The sequence below is a fragment of the Fundulus heteroclitus genome, chromosome 12 (assembly GCF_011125445.2).
Source record: "Fundulus heteroclitus isolate FHET01 chromosome 12, MU-UCD_Fhet_4.1, whole genome shotgun sequence".
Taxonomy (NCBI): Eukaryota; Metazoa; Chordata; class Actinopteri; order Cyprinodontiformes; family Fundulidae; genus Fundulus; species Fundulus heteroclitus.
The window spans coordinates 7,334,303-7,353,192 of NC_046372.1; the positions used below are offsets into that span (position 1 = coordinate 7,334,303).

At 41.3% G+C, this 18,890-nt stretch overlaps 1 protein-coding gene across 4 annotated transcripts in view; it reads right to left on the reverse strand.

The window, feature by feature from the left end:
- Positions 1-18,890, reverse strand: part of pde4d (phosphodiesterase 4D, cAMP-specific) — a 271,210-nt gene that overhangs the window by 61,897 nt on the left and 190,423 nt on the right. Inside the window, exon 1 of one of the 4 annotated variants that reach the window (XM_012870010.3) lies at positions 10,223-11,239. The exons of the other annotated variants lie outside the window; for them this stretch is intronic. Within the exon in view, the coding sequence (XP_012725464.2) occupies positions 10,223-10,311 (89 nt within the window). The 5' untranslated portion in view covers positions 10,312-11,239. Of the gene's footprint in view, positions 1-10,222; positions 11,240-18,890 lie in introns of those variants that run through there. 4 annotated transcript variants of the gene reach the window in all.

An 18,890-nucleotide genomic window follows, 5' to 3' on the forward strand; every position in this document is an offset into this window, starting at 1 on the left:
AACAGCAAAACAAATACGGGTTGAATAAGTCAATGTCTTGGACAAGTCAACACCTGGTTAGAAATTGATGTCTGACTGGGGTTACTGTTTAACCTTGAGGGTTCTGAAAGATGTAGTGCCAAGAAATCAAAGCAGGCCCAGCCTCTCTCCATCTCACCTTCTTATAGAAAGCAGGCCGTGACACGGACACCCTTCATACAAACTTTGTCCCAATGACAACCCCAAGGGCCAGGCTCCTGCACTGCTTTTTTTTCTTAAAACTGTTCATTTTTTTACAACTGAAATGAACAGTCTACCCCTGTTTGGTTTCATATAGAAAGGAACCTGGGCAAGATAATATATACTTGTAATAAACAAAAGCAAACAAAAAAAAAAAAACAAGCAGATATATCCATGATTTTCCATCAGCACATTTAAATTTAAGGAGCCTGGTGACAAAGAATTGCTTGTATTTAGGCAATTGCAAATAGATTAGCAATTTAACCAATTGCTAATCTATTTACAATTGGTTAAATACATTGGTTAAATTGCTAATCTAAAATAGTTGACGCATGGTGGCAATTAAACTATTTAAACTGCTCAACCATACCTCTCAACTTTTGACGATTGTTGAGAGTGAGATTGTTGACGGGGGGGGGGGTGCTGTTGGTCGATTGAAGACGGTCCAACGGGGGGGGGGGGGGGGGGGGGGGGTTGGGGGGGGTGCTGTTGGCCGATTCAAGACGGTCACTGTTTTAGACGGACTTTGATAACACATGACGACTTACCACTTCATTCGCACACAACACGGACCGTACAACTGTTTCACTTTGGATGAGGGGACCTTGTTTGCGCGGCGACGGTCCTTGCAGCTGTGTTACCGCTACTACTGGACGTGCGGAAACCATTGTACCGCAAATTGGTTCCGCCATGACGTGAAGCGTCCGGACGCGTGCGTTTCAAGAGTGAGATTTTCATTGTAAGATTGAGATTTTCAAAGTAATGCGTGTGAGCGTGTGCAATTGATGAAATGCGTGTGTCACACGGTCAATGCGTGAGAGTTGAGAGCTATGTGCTCAACGTTTGTACAAATCTAATATGGCCGTGCTACATGCACACTGGTCCTGGCCAGCATCAATGCGACTTCCTTACGTAGGCCTAAGTAAGGTGTGGAGTGTCATCTAGGGTTTGTATATGCAAACTGCAGGCACGGGACACTTAAATTTGGCTGAAATACGGATTGTTTCCGGCTAAGACGGGGCAGTTGGCTACCCTGACCGTCACACAGACACATGCAGAACATGCAATAGCCATAGATACTATGCATTGTCCTGCTGAAAGTAGCAGTGGTGGGCAAAGCTAACCAAAAAGTTAGCTTCACTAAATTGCACAATCAAAAATATTAGCTTCACTATTGTTAAACCGATAAATAAGGATATTAGAGCAAGCTAACATTAGCCGCTACAGGCTAACCATAAACCCGCTAACCAACGGCTGTCAGTCTTTGTCACACATCATCGGACAAAAGATGCTGCTGCACGCACGCATGGTGCATGACGGATGTCTGCAGCGCTGCATGTTTGAGGGGATAACTGTTTTAGTCAAGGATAGATGACTTAAATTTTAACTTTTACATGACAGTGGAAACATTTCAGAAGAATATTCTATCCCTCTGTGCCCGGGCAGCTGCATCATAAAAAAAGCTTGTGGGCTGGAAGCCAGTGTTGCCAGTTCCTGCGAGAGAAACAAGCAACCAACTATATGAAAACAAACAAGCCCAACAGACAGTCCAACACACTGTAGTACGTCGCATGTAAATAGTTTTGGAAGGAAGTATTGGAAAAATAAAAGAGTCCTGCTGAGCTACGCAGGGACCTAAGTCCAGTCTCCTTCCACCTCATGCAAAGCCGGTAGAAAACTAAGAAAGCTTGGTTACACTAGTAAGTGGAACCGCCATCAGACTTCTGTCTGAATGGTTCAAGACCCCAAAGTGACCTGCATGCGCATATAACAGAAGCAGACGTCACACAGCGGTGAATGCCGGCGTCTCTGTGTGCTTGAGCAATGGGAGCTGACAAAATCAAGATCACACCATAACAAGAAGAAGAAAGGTAGGGAAAAAAGCAAAGGAACTAACAATGTGTTTTTTGTAGAGCTATGACTGTTGCCTTTTTATCATTTTAAAACAGTCTGCCCATATTTCTCTGACATCAACGAGGCGTTCTATCCACACAACTGCCACTCAAAGAATATTTTCTCTTGTTCGGATTTTCTCGGCAATGGCTGTGCGAAAAATGCCGGTAGTTTCTGAACTACCCAGCCTTATAAACATGCCATGTTCTAGGTGGCTTAAATCCCCTTTCTTCCCATTTTGATGGTCTGAAACTCAGCAAGCCTTCTTCACCACATCTAGATGTGTGGATGCATTGTTTCGCTTCCATGTGACGGGCTACTTCAATTGAACAGGAGTACCTAACAAAACGGTCAGTGAGTGCATATTACATTCCAGCGTTTAATTTGAACTTTTAACAAACAGAAACATCCGTACAACCTACTTTCGATTTTATTGCGAGCTATCAGACACACCAGCAGCTAACCCCCCAGCTGCTAATGTGTCTGGTTGCCACACTGTGTTCTTATTGATCTGTCCATCTTTTTGCCTCCGTCCCGCAGATAAGACCATGATTGAATACCCTGCCCAGCAGCTGCCGGGCAGACGGAGACGGTGGCGGCTGAGATGACTAAAATAGGAATGAAATGGATATTTTAAATGATCCCAAAGCCCCCTCAAGGTCTTTGTGTCGAACCGAGGCTCTTGTGTTCATTTCATTTGCACTTCAGTGAGGCAGTTATGTAACTGTAGTGTCACATAGTTATGCCCATTAGCATCATTCACACTACCATAAAACGTCCCACTGAGGTCTTGCTGATATGTGTTTGTTTTTTTTTTACTTAATTATGATAAAGAGTTAAGAGTTACAGCATGCTCCTGAGTGAATTCACAGAAGAAGCAACCAATGCATTTTTGTGTTTACCCCATTCTAAACAGAATAACACAAAGGCAAATATTTCTAAATGCCAAATGCAGCCCATCACTGGGTTGATGAAGGGACACGCGTGCACAAAGGTTAACTCATTTTATTCAGCCGGGTGAACAAAACCTCTAATATGCTCAGTTATCTCCATAATCCTAATGCTGCGTGTGTTTGGTCTACAGCAGTCTGCCAAAGCTTGATTTTGGCACATGGAGTAAGGATAACAGAGCACGCAGACAATCCTCACTCTGCACTGCAGCTCATCTGATTCATGCAACACAGGAGAAGCGACAAAGAGAGGGAGAGCTACTGTAGTGTAAATAGGTGGCACAAAAAAAAAACAACAAAGTGTAATCCAAGAGAAGCAATGTGTGACAGACAAATTGGATGATGAGGCAAGTGGAAGGCTGGGAAAGAGAGGAAGAGCAGGCATGCCAGTGCTAACTGACTCACTGTCCAAATACATTTTAAAAGCAAAAAATAAATAACGCTGGACAGAGAGCGGCCACCAGTGGGAGTGAAAATTACGTGTGAAATGATGAGCTGATGGGTTGACTCTTCAAAGAAGGGAGTGCTTTAAAATTCCAAAAAAGAAAAAGAGGGGTTCCTCCAAACAGACTATTGGACTGAAAGCGCACCAGCTGGGCACGCCTCAAGTCATTTCTCAATCAATTTAACACAATGCCGAGAAGAAGTGAGAAGAACTTTGTCTGATGTCTGTTTTATACACCACACAAAGTCTGACTGACAGTAGCTGAAACAATTTACAAATAATTTTTTTGAAAGGGCGTGCACTTAAATATGTCTTAATAAACAATGACAGATCCACTTATGGCCAGATATGCAGAATGTTATAATAAAAAAGCCTGACTGGGGTTACTGTCAGAAATCGAACTTTGGCAAACATCCCTTAATCAACGCTTATTAGTAATCAGCAGATCAAATGCTGAAAAATCTGTTTTTATTTTAGATACATCAAAAACAAAATTAAAATTAAAAACTAAAAACTCCCACTACTTCTGGTCTTTAAAAACTTCAACCGAAAGTTTGCACATTGATGCATGTTTTTGAGTAGAAGAAAAATCCAGTTAAAGTTAGAGACATGATGGATAAATGTGAATATTCTTGTGCTAAATTAATCTTCACCTGGATTAAAAATGACTAACTCGATCAAATGAATTGTAGGCTTCTTTTAAATGGTAAGGTCCTTTAACATATGGGGGAGACCTCTCATTCCTCATGGTCTCCCTCCCTCCTCAGATTGTCCATCTGAACGCACATCCCCAGAGGAGTTTCAACATGGAGCTGGGTGTGAGGCTGCCATCCGGCGTTTAAAACTGTGATTATTTTAGCTTTTTAAAAAGTTATTTTAATGTGGGCAACATATGTGCTTTTACCTCTGATTTACACATTTAATAAACTCCTCTCCGTGATTTTTTTTCACAATTTCTTCGTTTTTTTTTCTCCATGGTTGCCATTTCACCATGAGAGGAAAAAATTAACCGGGCGCATTTTAATCCACATTAATATTAATGAGGTTCTTTGCATTGACCATTTTATGGTTGAATCTGGGTGTGTAGAGGGCTGAACCTGAGGCAGAACCAGGTATGCAAACGTTCTGGTAGAGCTGTGCTCTATTAAAGGGAAATTGCATGTCGGTGTGCTTGCACATGGTTTTAGAAATCAGAATATTTTTTTGAGGTATGCCATTTAATTTTTCTTGGCGTACATAATAATAGAACTTTATTGATCTCACACTGGAGAAATTCACTTCTGCATCTTAACCCATCCCCTTGGGGAGCAGTGAGCTGCCATTGTGTGGCGCCTGGGGAACAATCAGGGGTTAAGGGTCTTGCTCAGGGACCAAGAGTGCAGGCAGTGGGGATCGAACCAGTTATTTGCTACCTTCTCAGAGCACAAGCGCGCTGCTGTAACCACTAGGCCAACACCTCCCCAACATACAGTCTTAGTATGGATTCCACACAAAGTTTTATAAATGAGACCCCTGATCTCTACTTTTAACTGAAGTAAATATGCTTTTAAAATAAGGGCATCAACAAACATAAACAGCATTTAATGTTGCAGTGAACTGGTAAGGTGCGTTTTTGGATTTTCTATAGGTCAAATCTATTGGAAACTCAAAACTGAACTGTGTTGTTACAGCATATGTTCCTGTCAGATTTTGTTTCTGAAATGTAATTTCGACTGCAAACTGCAGACATTGCCCTGTTCGACATGTGCCGGCTCAGCGTAGGCATCAACTCTTCCCTTCGGTGTGAACATGAGCAGCAGGGTTAATGTGAGAAAAGAAAGTGTTAAAAAAAGAAATGTGTGGAGAATAAAAGAGTGTTAGACTGCGTGGCCTTTTCAGGTGAGGTGAATTGGTAGCACCCTTAATAAGGCTCTGTAAGGGAAGCATCTCCCCTGCGCAGCAGGCTGGCAGAGATTGATGCTGGAAGTGAGCAGCAGATCTGTGTTTCATGCCAACACACGCACACGCTCGTGCTCACAGCTCACACACGGACGGGACGGCGCTGAGTGATGAGTGCACCTGCTGAAAAGTGACAGCAAGTCTCTGCCGTCCCCGAGCAGCGCATTTTAAAATCCCTGCCCCTGTTACGACACAATGACTAGGAGTGATGAAAAGCAATCCAAAGCCCGGCTGAGACTAACCGGTCGGAGCTGGAATCAATGACAACACGCCGAGGGAGCGGCGTCAAAGAAATGAGATAAAGATTCCATGTGTCTCGTTATCTAATAGATGAAATACATCTGAGGTAGCCGCTGGTGGGGCTACCAGGAGCAAGAAAGGGCATGGGGAAAACGAAGCAGAGAGAATGGAATCGGATGTTCTGAAACGCCTTGCGCACACCAGAATATCACATTCAAACTATTTCACTTCCACTGACTCCACTCATGCTCCAAGACTGTAGTAAATAGTAGAGGGTGGGAAGAGAGAGGAGTCGTGCGGCAGAGCATCTGCAATCTTTGTTCTAAATATAGCCTCGACTTTTCCCTCTCCATGCTCTCGGAGGCGCTGGATTCACTTAAGTGGATTACCACACAGACTTTTCATCTCCTTTCTGGTTAGAGTTTAATGAAGTTTAGGCAATCATATATCTCAGTTTGTTCATTGCTCAGCTGGAGGCAACACCCAGCAACTTAATGTGGGTTGAAATGTTATAACATAACTAAAAGCCATTGCGCAAGGAAAAAAAAAAACAGCGTTTGTACATCAGCATTATTCATAGAGAGTGTAGTAAGCGCATACGTCATTGAGATTATCAAGCATCCTCCTGTTGTTTTCACCCGATTAATTAACAGCTGTACTTTTCTGTTGTGTTGAAATGAGAGCACCACACGAGAAGGTGACTGCTCCTGTGAACGACAAAGCCTCTAAACTAAATACCTGCTTTCAGTGAGTTTAAAATGTGGAACTACTCTCTCAATAACAAAACATTGAAATAACTCTTCGTCATCATTAGTTCAAAATGTAAAATATTTAGATCAAAATGTGTGCTGAATAATTATTGATTTCCTTAAATGTTGCAGCAACAGCAGGTTTGATTTTTGAGCACTGAGAGAAAGCCATGACTGGTAAACTGCCACCAGCTAAAATTAGCACATTCTATGGTTGTTAAGAAAGCAAGTCTGCAGGATAAGGAAAATGTCACCCCCTTGGCATTTGTCTAGTTTTGTTGCCTCGCAGCCGACAATTATAATTGACTGTTTGACAATTTACACCACTTTATTTGCAGAACATGGCAACAACTTTAAAGATGTATTGTTATTTCATTGTATAGCAATAACACATAGGACAAAATAATAGAAAACATCAGCGTGCTTAACTGTTCACCCCCCTCCCAAAGTCAGTACTTTGGAGAGTACTTTGTTTAAATAAGTCTCTATGAGTTTGCCACGTCTTGTCACTGGTATGTTTGCCCATTCCTTGAGGCAAAACTGCTCCCGCTCCAAGTTCATGTTGTTTTTTGAGAATCGATTTCTAAATCAATTATTTATAAAATTCAATGAATGTTGCCTAAAATGACAGCACATGCTGTAACCAGAATAAACTTAAAAGCATAACAACCCGGTTGCCTGCGTGTAGTGTTTGAATTATTTGGTTGTTGGAGTCCCCAGAGCATGTTTCTATGTGCCTTGCGGGAGTATACAACTATGACCAGTAGTCTTCAAGTTCTCAACTCAAGTCTAAATTGCCATAAATCAGCGTAGTTATTCGCTTCAGTTATTATGTTTTGTCTAACTTCATTCCCTAGTGCAGTGGTGGTTCATACAAGAATGCTGCCCTGGGCAAAGTGTCTGAGAAAACAAAGGTGTTCCCTTTTCTGTTTTCATAAATAGGCTTCACAAGTCAAAATTATGTTTGAAAATATATATGAGCCCAGCTCTGTTTAACCTATAGTAATTAGCAATTTTTATGCTGGTCTAAATATAGGGCGCCTTCTGCAAAAGAGCATTAAAGGCATACTATGCAACATTTTTCAGTTAATTAATGTGTTCCATACCGTTTTGCATGATTAAATTAGTCATTTCAGGTCGAACTAAGGTTTTCTCGGCCGCCCTGGTGGTCTGTGGGGGAAATACCGTACTTGCAATTGCAAGAGCCCTCGGCCCGCACCCACAGGCTCAGAAGTCTCGTGCAAGACCGCGAGAGTCGGTCTTGCTTTACGGCGAGAACTCCATGTGTTTTTTCCCTGCCATTCAATATATGCACGCGCGAAAGCAACAACAAAGAACCTCGTGTTAACGTCAAATAAACATGCAAGCATATCAAGTTTTTTTTTATTATTATTATTTTTATTTATTTTTTTTGAATGTTGGCGAGGCGGTAGCGTGAGTTTGGCGAGGCGGCCGCCTCGCCAAGATAGCTCTGCGGGAAGCTTGATGTTCATACCTTCACTGTGTTAGTCATTGTTTGTACTGCCGTTTTTTTCCACTTTTCGTTGCGTTCGCCTGTCTGCTAAGCTCAAAACAACCGCGCCTGGCTTGATGGAGAAACCAGAACAGCTGAGCATCTTTATGACAGTGCACTTTTACTTTCACCCTCCGGGGGGAGCCTCGCTGGAAAATCAACCCCGGTGGCATAGTATACCTTTAAGCAGTTTTGTTGTTGCTGTTGTTTTGTTTTTTCTTCAGAAATACTGTTCAGATTTGTAGTATTTTAGTTTTTAAACTAGAGGAAACCAAAGTCAAGTAAAGTAAGTAACCCTAGAGTTCTGTACTGAATAGGATTTTTTTTTTATTATTATTTTTGATAATCCTCAATGCCTGTTAAGTGGACAACATAAAAAAGCAATGGGAAACCATTTGGGCTTAGCTGACTATCACCCACAATGTTTTCATTGTGCTTATGTTTCCATTTCTTTTGTTGTTTTGTCTTCCAATCACAAGCTTTAGGGTTGCTTAAAACGTCAAATATAAATAAGCTAAATTTTAAAGTTGAGAGCAAAAATAACTTCAATGCTCTGCTGCTGTGAAGCTTGTCAGGAAACGGAGAGTGTAACATGTTTCAGCAACAACTGTTGTGGCCATTTCAACTTTACCGCTCTGCGACAGTTTCTTTTTTTTAGCCTTCGAAAGCTTTACCTTGCATATTGATGTGCGGAGTGCATGCACAAATGCATATTTTGGACAGAAATAAATTGCATCTTACTGTAATCCTTGTGATTCTTTTCCTTTTAGTGCTACACAGGACAACACAGGTCTGACAGAGTGTAACGGATGGGTCCATTATCAAGGTGCAATGAATAATACAGGTCTTCCTGAGAGCTCTTTTTTCACTCGCACACAAGCATCTAGAGGAGTCACAAGGCTCGTAGACTTACTGGGAAGATAAAAAAAAAAAATCCTATCAAAGGTTTAAATAAAAGCCTGACAGCCCGATCTGCTGTTTTCCAGAGAGCAATGCTTGCATCTTATATTTTTACAGCGAATTGTTACAGCAATGCAACAATACCCACTGAACCTTTTGATTCAGCTGCTTAATATATACCTGCAACCCATTATCTTAGTTTTTTATTTTTACTTTAATTATTGCAGCTGCAAAAGAAACCTTGAATTCCATGTTTCCAAACTTAAAATGTCCTTTTACAATCTGGTTCCTTAGTAAGAAGCGAGACCACTTTCTGTCTATCTTTGCATGTAGCAGTAAGTGTGGGCGGCCAGGCTTGTGTACGTGTTCTCTTGTGTCTCGTGACGTTTGCATAAAGTTTTAGCATTCCACCCTCTTCACCAGAGCTCAGTGCTGGAAAAGTCAATAAACGATGCCGTATAAAATATTAAAGCCACAATCTACTCAGTTTGCTGTGTAATGTTGATATAAAGGCTTCAATCTATCTGGCAAAACTGCGCATGCCCTTCTCTGCAAGCTGAACAGACACGCCAACCGAGCCGGAGAAGAAAATCTTCACCACATTCTTTTACAAGAACAGTTTGTGAGTCCAAGGACAAAAATAACAGGAAATTATAGATGCAGCACAGGGTTTATGGACAGTCATAACAGGTAAAGGAAGTTTATTACTGAGAGGATAAAAAGCGGACAGGTGTGTCAGACGGCAACAGCATCAGCCTGTTTCAGGAAATGAGACATGGCTAAAAAAATCTTTTGTAAAAACTCAACTCATTGAAAAAAAAAAAAAAAAAAAAAACATGTTGGGAATACAAACACTGTCCACGTCCCAACATCCCCTCTATCTGACGTCACCGGCTGCTCTGCGTCCCGCCCAGTTTGCAACACAGCTGAAAGACAGCTACTCCCAGTATGGACCAGCCTCAGTAAGAAAAAAAAAAAAAAAAAAACACAGGGAAGCACAAACACTGAGAAAACACAGCAACGTTAGCTAAAAATTCTCCCCCACCTGCCCTCTAACAGCATCGTTCTGCTACATAACAACACCACTGTGTGCGTTTGCTTGCAATTTCTGAACTGCCCTTGAGTTTATGGATCAATTGGGGCATTTAGTGTGGAGGAAAATGACAGGAAATGTCTGGCCCATTTAACAATAAATTCCCTTGAATACACGTGAGCTGTGCACAGGAAAAAAAAAACAAAAAGGAGAACTGGGCTGGGCAAGCCAGGAGGGAGCTCTCCGCATACAATTAAAACAAGAAATGTGAGAAGATTCATAAGATCGCCGCCGTGAAGTCACACAAAGAGTAAACCGCCGCACTTGTTGCCGTGAACTTACCATATCCAGGAGTGCCTTCTGAAAGGAAACTGCCGGAGGTGCATCATGGACCTATCACAGGGAACACCTGGAGATTTTCCCGGCTTCATTCTGAAGCTGAGTCGGGTTATGTCCCGCACCCTTGGAGCCCTTTTTCTTCCACTAACTGTAGTTATCTACCTGCAGACACTGCCCCATGCTATCTGCAGACCCCTGAATATGATATAGTGTTCCATAGTTCTGTAAACTCCTCTTCTGTGATGCATTCAGACCTGTCCTGGAGTCCAAAACTTCTTGCTTCTGTTGCTCGGTCCTAAGGCATCATTGCAAAACGCTATAGCTTGAATCTTGAAAGGCAGTCTAAAAAAATGATTATAACAAAGCACAGCAGAATCCATTAAAAAAAAAAAAACTAAAAAAAAAAGAAAGGAAAAAAACAAGCAGAAGTTGAAGTAAGAAGACTTGCGCCTTGCATAAAGTCAGTCTCTACGTGAGAGTGTCAGCGGTGCCAGCAGGCAGGCGGCCACCCAGCAGGACTCGCTAAGCTCTCCGACCGCTGTTCTTTTTTTCCGTGGAATTCGTCCTGCGAAGGCTAGGAAATTACGGTCCCACATCCACATGGTGAACCGGTTCAGGGACTCATTTTCAGCATAAACATTCCTTTTCCTGACCGGTTGGAGGAGTCAGCCGCAGTCGCAGCAGCATGACAGAGCATGTTGCACACAGGGAGTCAGTCACACTCAGGTTCGCTTTAACACTCTCGGCTCTGCCACCCCGCCACACCACCCCCTTTATGCCTTCTTTTGTCTCGCTAATTTTCTTTCTGCCTCTCTGTTCTGCCCTTTCGCAATCTCTGAGGGGGATAAACTCAGGAAGGAGGAAGGGAGAATAAAAAACGAAAACAGTGAAGGGTTGCTTCAGTTTCTTCCTTACCCTCTCTGACTCGCTGCTGCTCGTCTTTCTCGCCTTTCGTCCCTCCTCCCTCCCCCCAGTGGGATGTCCTGACTCTGTAATAGGTGTGCCTGTTGTACTCAGCAAGCTAAACCTAATGATCCTCTTAAGACTTCATCAGACGAGCAGGTCGACACAAACACAATTTGCATGGACAGACGAGTGTATACAGTAATAAGGACAAGATGCTGACAGACTCTTCTGCTCTTTATTACAGCCCCGCTTTGTCATGACAACAACTTCTCCTGCTGTTCATTATGCGAGTCTGTTTTGTTTTTATGACTTTGAGCAAAACCCGTCTGTGTCTAGCGTCTGCATGCCAGCCTGTGTTCCGTGAAATTTCAAACCACACATCACCAATATGTTTTTTTTTTGTTTTTTTTTTTTTGTTCCCATGAACGCGTCCGAGTGTAAAACTTAGAGTTGACGCAAGCGTTATTAAAGTAAGCAGGGTTTTTTTTGTGGTGGCATGTTTGTTTCTTATAACCAGTTAAACTGGATGCCTATTTTCTTGCACCAGCCTCATGAATTATTCAGGTTTTACACATGTGGCTTTTGCCCCAAAAAAAATAAAATTGAATAAATATGAGCCGTCATTAATGAATCACGCGTGTGAATGTTGAAATCTCTTTTTGCCTGACTGGGTGACTTTGCGTGCACTCCTCTCTACGGGTGTGTGTGTGTGTGTGTGTGTGTGTGTGTGTGTGTGTGTGTGTGTGTGTGTGTGTGGTATGAGACTGAAGTTGGCAAGGATGTTAAGAGTCGAGGTTGGGGTTAGAACTCTAAGGTTGTGTCACAATGGGTGTGTGTGTGTGTGTGTGTTTCACATTTACAGCCAAAGCTCCAGTGTCTGTGGTCTGAAAAACAGGATCCAGCATTGCTTCTTGCACACATCCTGCCCAGCATACACGTCAGCAGCTTCTCAACTGCTGCCAAATGTCCAGCCACCTCACCAGCCTTTGTACAGACCGGCACCTTTCAGTTACACCAGCCCTGAGTGGTAGCTGTCGGAGACATAAACCGTAAACCGTGGGGAAAATGAAGGCAGGAGTGAGTCAGATGGACTCGGGCAGAGCAAAATACAATGCAAGCGGAATTGACTGATAATGTAAAACCCCTGACAAAACCGGGATGTTGATACCACTTTTTGCTCCGACGTCTGCAATCATGTTAGCCGCACCACCAGTGAGATGCACAATGGTAGTCGGCGCAATTTTTTTTTTTTTTTAACAAACCACTGCCTTTTTCTCTTTTAAACGGCATTCAAAACTGTTACAGACTTGAAAGCCACTTGTTTAGGCACACCTTACTAGTATCAAATTAGACCTCCTTCTGCCTGCACAAGCGCCTTTATTACGTGCAGTACGGGTTCAACATGGTCTCTGGAACATTCTTCAGAGATTTTGGTCCGTATTGACATGGACACATCATGCGCTTGCTGCAAATATGTCAGTTGCACATCTATGATGCAAATCTCCACAACACTCCAGGAGTACTCTATTGGCTTGAGATGTGGTGACTGCGGAGCTAATTGGAGTACAGAGAAGTCGTTGTCACATTTAAGAAACCAGTTTAAGATAATTTGAGTTCCGTGACATGGAGCATTATCCGGCTGGAACTACCCATTATAGAGATGGTGTTTAGAAAGGGAGGTGCACGGTCAGGAACAATGATAAGGTTGACTGCAGTAATTAGACAATGCCCAATTAGTACTAAGGGGCTTAAAGTGTGCCAAGAAAATACTACTACTCCACTGCTGTGGCCCATTTACTTCAGGGTTCAATGTGTTGCGAGTTCAAAGATGGTATTCCTACATACCTCGGTGGGAACGAGTGGTTATCTGATCCACTGTTGCCTTTTCGTCATCTCAAACCAGTTTGGTCTTTCTCCTCTGACCTCTGAAATCAACACGCATTTTTGGCCACCTGAATACTTTATACTTTTCAGACTAGTCTTTACAAATCTAAGGGATGGTGATGCATGAAAACTGTTTGGCATCAACAACTATACCACATTCAGAGCCATTTAAACCGGTTTCGTTAGAATTCTTTCACAGTCCCGGCTTGGATTTCAGTGAGTTGTCTTCGCCACGTCAAGAGGCCTCGATGCATTGAGTCTTGTGACTTTCTGGGTCTCTATTTGTGTTAACAAGCGGTTAAAGCAGGGAAGCTTATAAAGTGGCCGTCGAGTCTGCACAGATTACTGGGTTTTCCACTTAGACCCTAAGCCTTTTTTCATGGTAACCAATAAAACTGTGCTTAGCTCAGCTTTAAACACAAGCCAGTACATTTTACAACCTTAAAAGCAAAGCATTAAGCAGGTGAACATTTTTTTCTGGAAGTTTTTTTTTTTATGTATACATGTGATTAAATGGAAGTGAACTGATATATTTAATGACAAAAAATGTCAACAAGACACATCAAAACAGAGAAACATGTCAACAGTGACCAAGTCTTTTGGCAAAGAGCTCTGGGTATAGACATTGTTGGCATGAAGAACGGGTCATAATGGGATAAAATGCACTCTGAGGGAACATTAATGGGAGAGACAGCAGCATCTTGAATGCTCTTAGTGAATACATAAGGGTAAATCTGGTCTACAACTATATACATCTAAAAAGCATCACACAATGACTCTGCATCAGCCACATCCTATTCTTAAATGGCACAAAATCAGTGGCAAAACATCCTAGTAAGAAAATCGCTTTAAAAAGTAGCAACAATTTCTCTTCAGTTTGTTTCTCAGATCAAACTATTAGGCATCTTGCATTTAAGCTGAGTCTTCACAGTATGTTTCAGTGTATCTGTATATGTGCCTGTGTGCGGTATTGCATAACTGCTGTTGCCCCTTGCTTTGCTCAACACTTGTAAGCTGTCACGACTCATCCTGCAACCTGCGTGAGACCATAGAATGGAGGGAAAAAAAAGTCAACCGAGGGAAAATTCAAGCAAGCAAACAAAGGATAAAGAAAGCAAGCAGGAGGGAGATGCAGGAGAGATGGAGGGAAAAAGAGAAAAGTCGGGGGCTGTTCATGCCTGCGTCGTCTGAGCGAGATAAAAGTGAGTGAAGACAAGAAGAAGATAGAGGAGCGACGGTGAAAAAAGCAACAGAACAAGGGAAGATTTATGAACAATAAAAGTAAATGCAGCCGTGACGGAAGGACACAACAGCCTTGAAACAACAATATGTTCCCAAACACAGCTAACACAATAACTTATTGCAACCATAAAGTCCTGGAACAGTATTAGCGCATCATCATCTGCGAGCCCAGCTTGTAAGCACACCGACAGTTGTTTCTATACAAAAAAAAATATCACATCATATCCCAATCAGGTCGGCCTTTTCCATTACATTAGCGGTCTGTCTGTGTAGCAGGGACTCTGGGGGAGTGGGGGGGGGGGGGGGGGGGGATTACACAGCGGCACAAGTATATATCGATTTCATGTGTACTGACATTTAGCAAAGTACTTTTCTTCATTTTTCTGCAGATCGATTGTCCTGAGAACACAGACTGAACAGCCTCTGAAGGACCTATTCCAGTTTAGCCTTGCAGCAATACCGTGACAGCTGCAACTCCCGCTGTTGACAACACATTACATATGCAAAGCTTTTTAAGCGGTCTACAGAAGCTTTCAAGAAACATAAGATCTGCAACACAAAATCATTACAGCTTCTATTAAAGCTATTCACACAATCAAATTACTGTTCGTTAGCAAATTAGCAGGAAAATAAATCGATCTCAGAAAATGCACCTACTACTATCTACAGTTACTCCATCATCACATTGGAATAATTCAATTGAATTGAATAAGTCTTACATGTTTTGCAAATAAACAGCCAAAAGCCTATAGAGGGACTGACACAAAACTAAGTCTCATGCAATTATTCCCCTAAGGTAGGAAAACTGCCCATCACTCTGCATGTTGCTGTGGAAATGCCTCAGGCCTGGTCCTCCTCCTTGCCATTCACAGATGGTAATGCAGTGGCATTTCAGCAAAGGTTAACTCATTCTCCCCTTTTCAAATCAGATATTTGTAATTAGATTCCCACATCTAATAGGGACATGGTGGCTTCAAGGGCCATTCTGTAAAATGTGAAGAATGTTTAAGTGGAAAAAAATTACTCACTCATTGAGTGGAGAGGTTTTTCTGACACTTTGATTTCAAAGTGGGCCAAAAGACAGAGGAGAAAAGGAATTAATTCGTAAAAAAAAAACAATGCTACGTTACAGCTCAGCGTGAGCTGTGATTGCTGTAGGTGGAGAACCTAAACTGTTTACGTTCAGACTATTGAGACTCGTAAATGAGGTACACATCTGGGTATATTTAGTTTACTATGGAACACATTATCTTTAAGATAATGCAAAATAGGATTCATGACTTGATTAAACAGTACACTAAAGAATACAAAATTCTTCTTTACAAAGACTAAAAATGTTCAATTCATACTTTGCATTAATGTGTAAAACAAACACAGGGTAAATAAACAACAGGAAAATGTCACCTACTTAGTTAACAAGAGCCAATGGTCATATAGTGTAGGTCTGGAGGAGCTGCACAAATGCATAGCTCAGGTAGAGTGTTGTGTTGACAGGTTAATACTTGTTATATACTCTATAAATCTGACCTTTTACAGTAGATTGGGAAAAAATAGTTATATTTTCGAAAGAAAGCTGTAAAATACCTTTCTGCTGTTTGCAAAAAGCCATGGTGGAGACACAGCAAACCTCCAGAAGTAGGTATTCCTATCAGATGAGGTGAAAGCTGAACTTTCTTGGCCAACATGAAAATTGAACCCTACGTCTTTGCTGTGTGTGACATAAAAATAATAGTCAGGAGGACAAAGCTGTCTAAATATGCTTCACAAGATTTTTTTTCAAGTCTAAATGAGGGCTACTAGTGGGGAAAAAAAAGACTAAAAATCAATGTGACTGAATCCAAAAGTCCCATCGTCCAAGTACTTGAACTGAGTTATTTTTCATGCTTTTTACAATGTGTAGGCTTGTCTATTGCCTGGAAGCAAATTGTGCAGTCTTTACCTCATGTGCATTGCTTTTTAAATAAAAGAGTTGGTATGCAGACATTGACATTGTAGCAGTTCACAACCAAAAACTAAGAATACTTTGAATCTAACTATAAAGAGACAAATTCAACCCAGTTACAATAAATCTACCCACATACGGATGTACAAATCCATGTAGGGTCCTTGTCAAATGTTTTTGATTAAACGATTGAAATCTAATAACAGTGAATGTGAAAAGTAATCTAAAAACCAGCTTAATCAGAATCAGATTCTGATTCCCTAAATATCTGTTTCCTTTACACAATGTAGCAGACAAAAAAAAAGTAAAATTTGCAACCATTCATTCAATCAGCTCAACTGGATTGCAGGCCACCATCTGTGCCAAATAGCATCATTAATACAGTGTTAAAAACCACTACTCCAAATGGTGATGTCCAGGGTGAGTGCTTCATAGGGAAGCTTTTTTTTAGAGCAGGTACAGATGGGAATGTACTGAAATCAGTGGTCCATTACCAAAGGCAATCTTCACTCTAGCACCATCTGGTAACAGTGGCTCTCACCAACAGTTGGTGCAATCAGGTTCGTTCTTCTTCATGATACCTTTATTACTACATTATATAGTTAGGGGAATCATAAGTGGTCCTCTGTTAAGATGATGACAGTGAGTGCAAAAACCTTGCATGCACTACACATATTGTCGATAGTAAGTAACAACACAGAAACATTTTAAACCAATAATAAAGGATTTTAAGTGTGCCTTATAGTCCAAAAAATATGGTATGAGCCTATTAAACTTTGCAGAAGAGTATTTAGTCTATGCTCTATATTTTAAATGGGCGGTGGGGTGGGGGGTGTAATGCGTCATTGCATTCTTTAGGAGGTTTTAGGATCATTGCCTTGGGGCAGGTGTCTTTGGTATTTCCCGGTTGGACGTCACACCATTTACAGGCGTGGCTGGCAAGTGTTTGCCATGTTTGGGGAAAACATGAACAGCATTACCCAATGGTAGCCTTTGCAGAAAAACAACATGTGACAACAAAGTATGTCATAGAGCAGTTACAAATGAGCTGAAGCAGGAATATTTTAAGCTTTCAGTTTCAAGTCTACTGGGTTACAGGCAATCCAGATCAATGGAAACCAAATTGGGTATTCACAAGTGTATCTCAGTTACGTAGAATACCAGTGGATAATTAATAGAAATTATCTTTAATACTGTCTGGCTATAGAAAACGTATGTCCATGTACTCTGCAGTATAAGCAACTTTTGCATGAATTTCAGCATCAGTGCAGCACACAATGAGCCTGTGACTCTGCAGAGGTCTTAAGGAAGTGTTAGGGTGCTTTAAATATCCTCAGCTAATCTGCATTTTTGGGTCTGATGTATCTAATGACAATACTCAATAGACTTGTGACGGGGGATGTATAAAATTAATTTGAAATATATTCTCAAAACTGAATAAATAAGAGATGCATTTCAACAAACTATTTTGCATAGAGATAACAACTTCTGATGTATATTTGAAATTTATGAATCCTCCAAATATAAGTAAGTAGTATAATAAGTGGTTATTTATATAATTTATCATTATTTACATTAACAAAACATCTATTCTGCAGGAGTCGCCGGCACTGCAGCAAGTTTACTATAAATGTGTCCCAAAATATCGGCCTTTGCTCCGTTTATCTACAATCTGAGCTGGTAAAAACTTCCTGAACATAAGTTTTCAAAACAAACAGTCACTGCAGACAGGAATTATTGCATTGCTGGTATTCCACAGTTTGACGTCACAGCACGGTTTACATGTGCAACGCACTGAGAAGCCCCAGGCGGCAGAGTGTGACACTCAAATGTGTTGAATGAAAAACATGTTTGAATGAGTTTTACAAGAGAAACAACAGAACAATGTTGCACCTTTGTTGCACGTTTCTGAGAAATTAAGGCGCTAAGGAGGAAAATCTGGCAGTTAGAAGGTTAAAGTATTTTTATCTGGCAATAATTAAAGGCTTACCCAATTTTTATGCCACTCAAATCATTGTCATGCAGATTATAAACAATTTTATTATATCTTATTCTTCGAATCTAAAATTGTTTTGACTCTGTGAAACCCACTGGAAAATGTCTTCAGTTCTTATGCAGTGAAGCATTTGTTGAAATTTTGTTCAGCCCCATTGACTTTTTGGCAGAGGATCCGCTGAATGGGATCGGACAGTGACCCCGCTCCTCGTTTACAAGCTGTCAGAGACCTGTGAATGTGCGGGTACGGGCTAAAGATGACAATGATTATCAAGTGTTCTGTCAATTGCCAGCATTGTGCTGCGGATCTGCTGCCATCGGAGCGCAAATGCTCCTCTGCACACTTGAATGGGAGCTTTGTGCCTGGGCCATCAAATTAAGCTCAACCACTCACGCGGTAGGGGTGAGTGCATTTTGGAAGCCTGACACTCCAGGAGCACTCTAACTAGAGCGTCATAAAATTTCACTTCTCGACACTCAGTTTTTTTTGTGTCTACTTTTAATTTAAGGCTTCGTTGTTGCTCCAATAGCCTGCTGCTGAGGTTTTGACAAATACTAAATACACATCTCAATAAATTAGAACAATGAAAAGTTCATTTATTTTAGTAATCCTGTTCAGAATGGAAAACTTGTTTCATATAGGCTCATTACACAGAGTGAAATATTTCAAGCATTCATTTTTTTATTTTATTTTGAAGATAA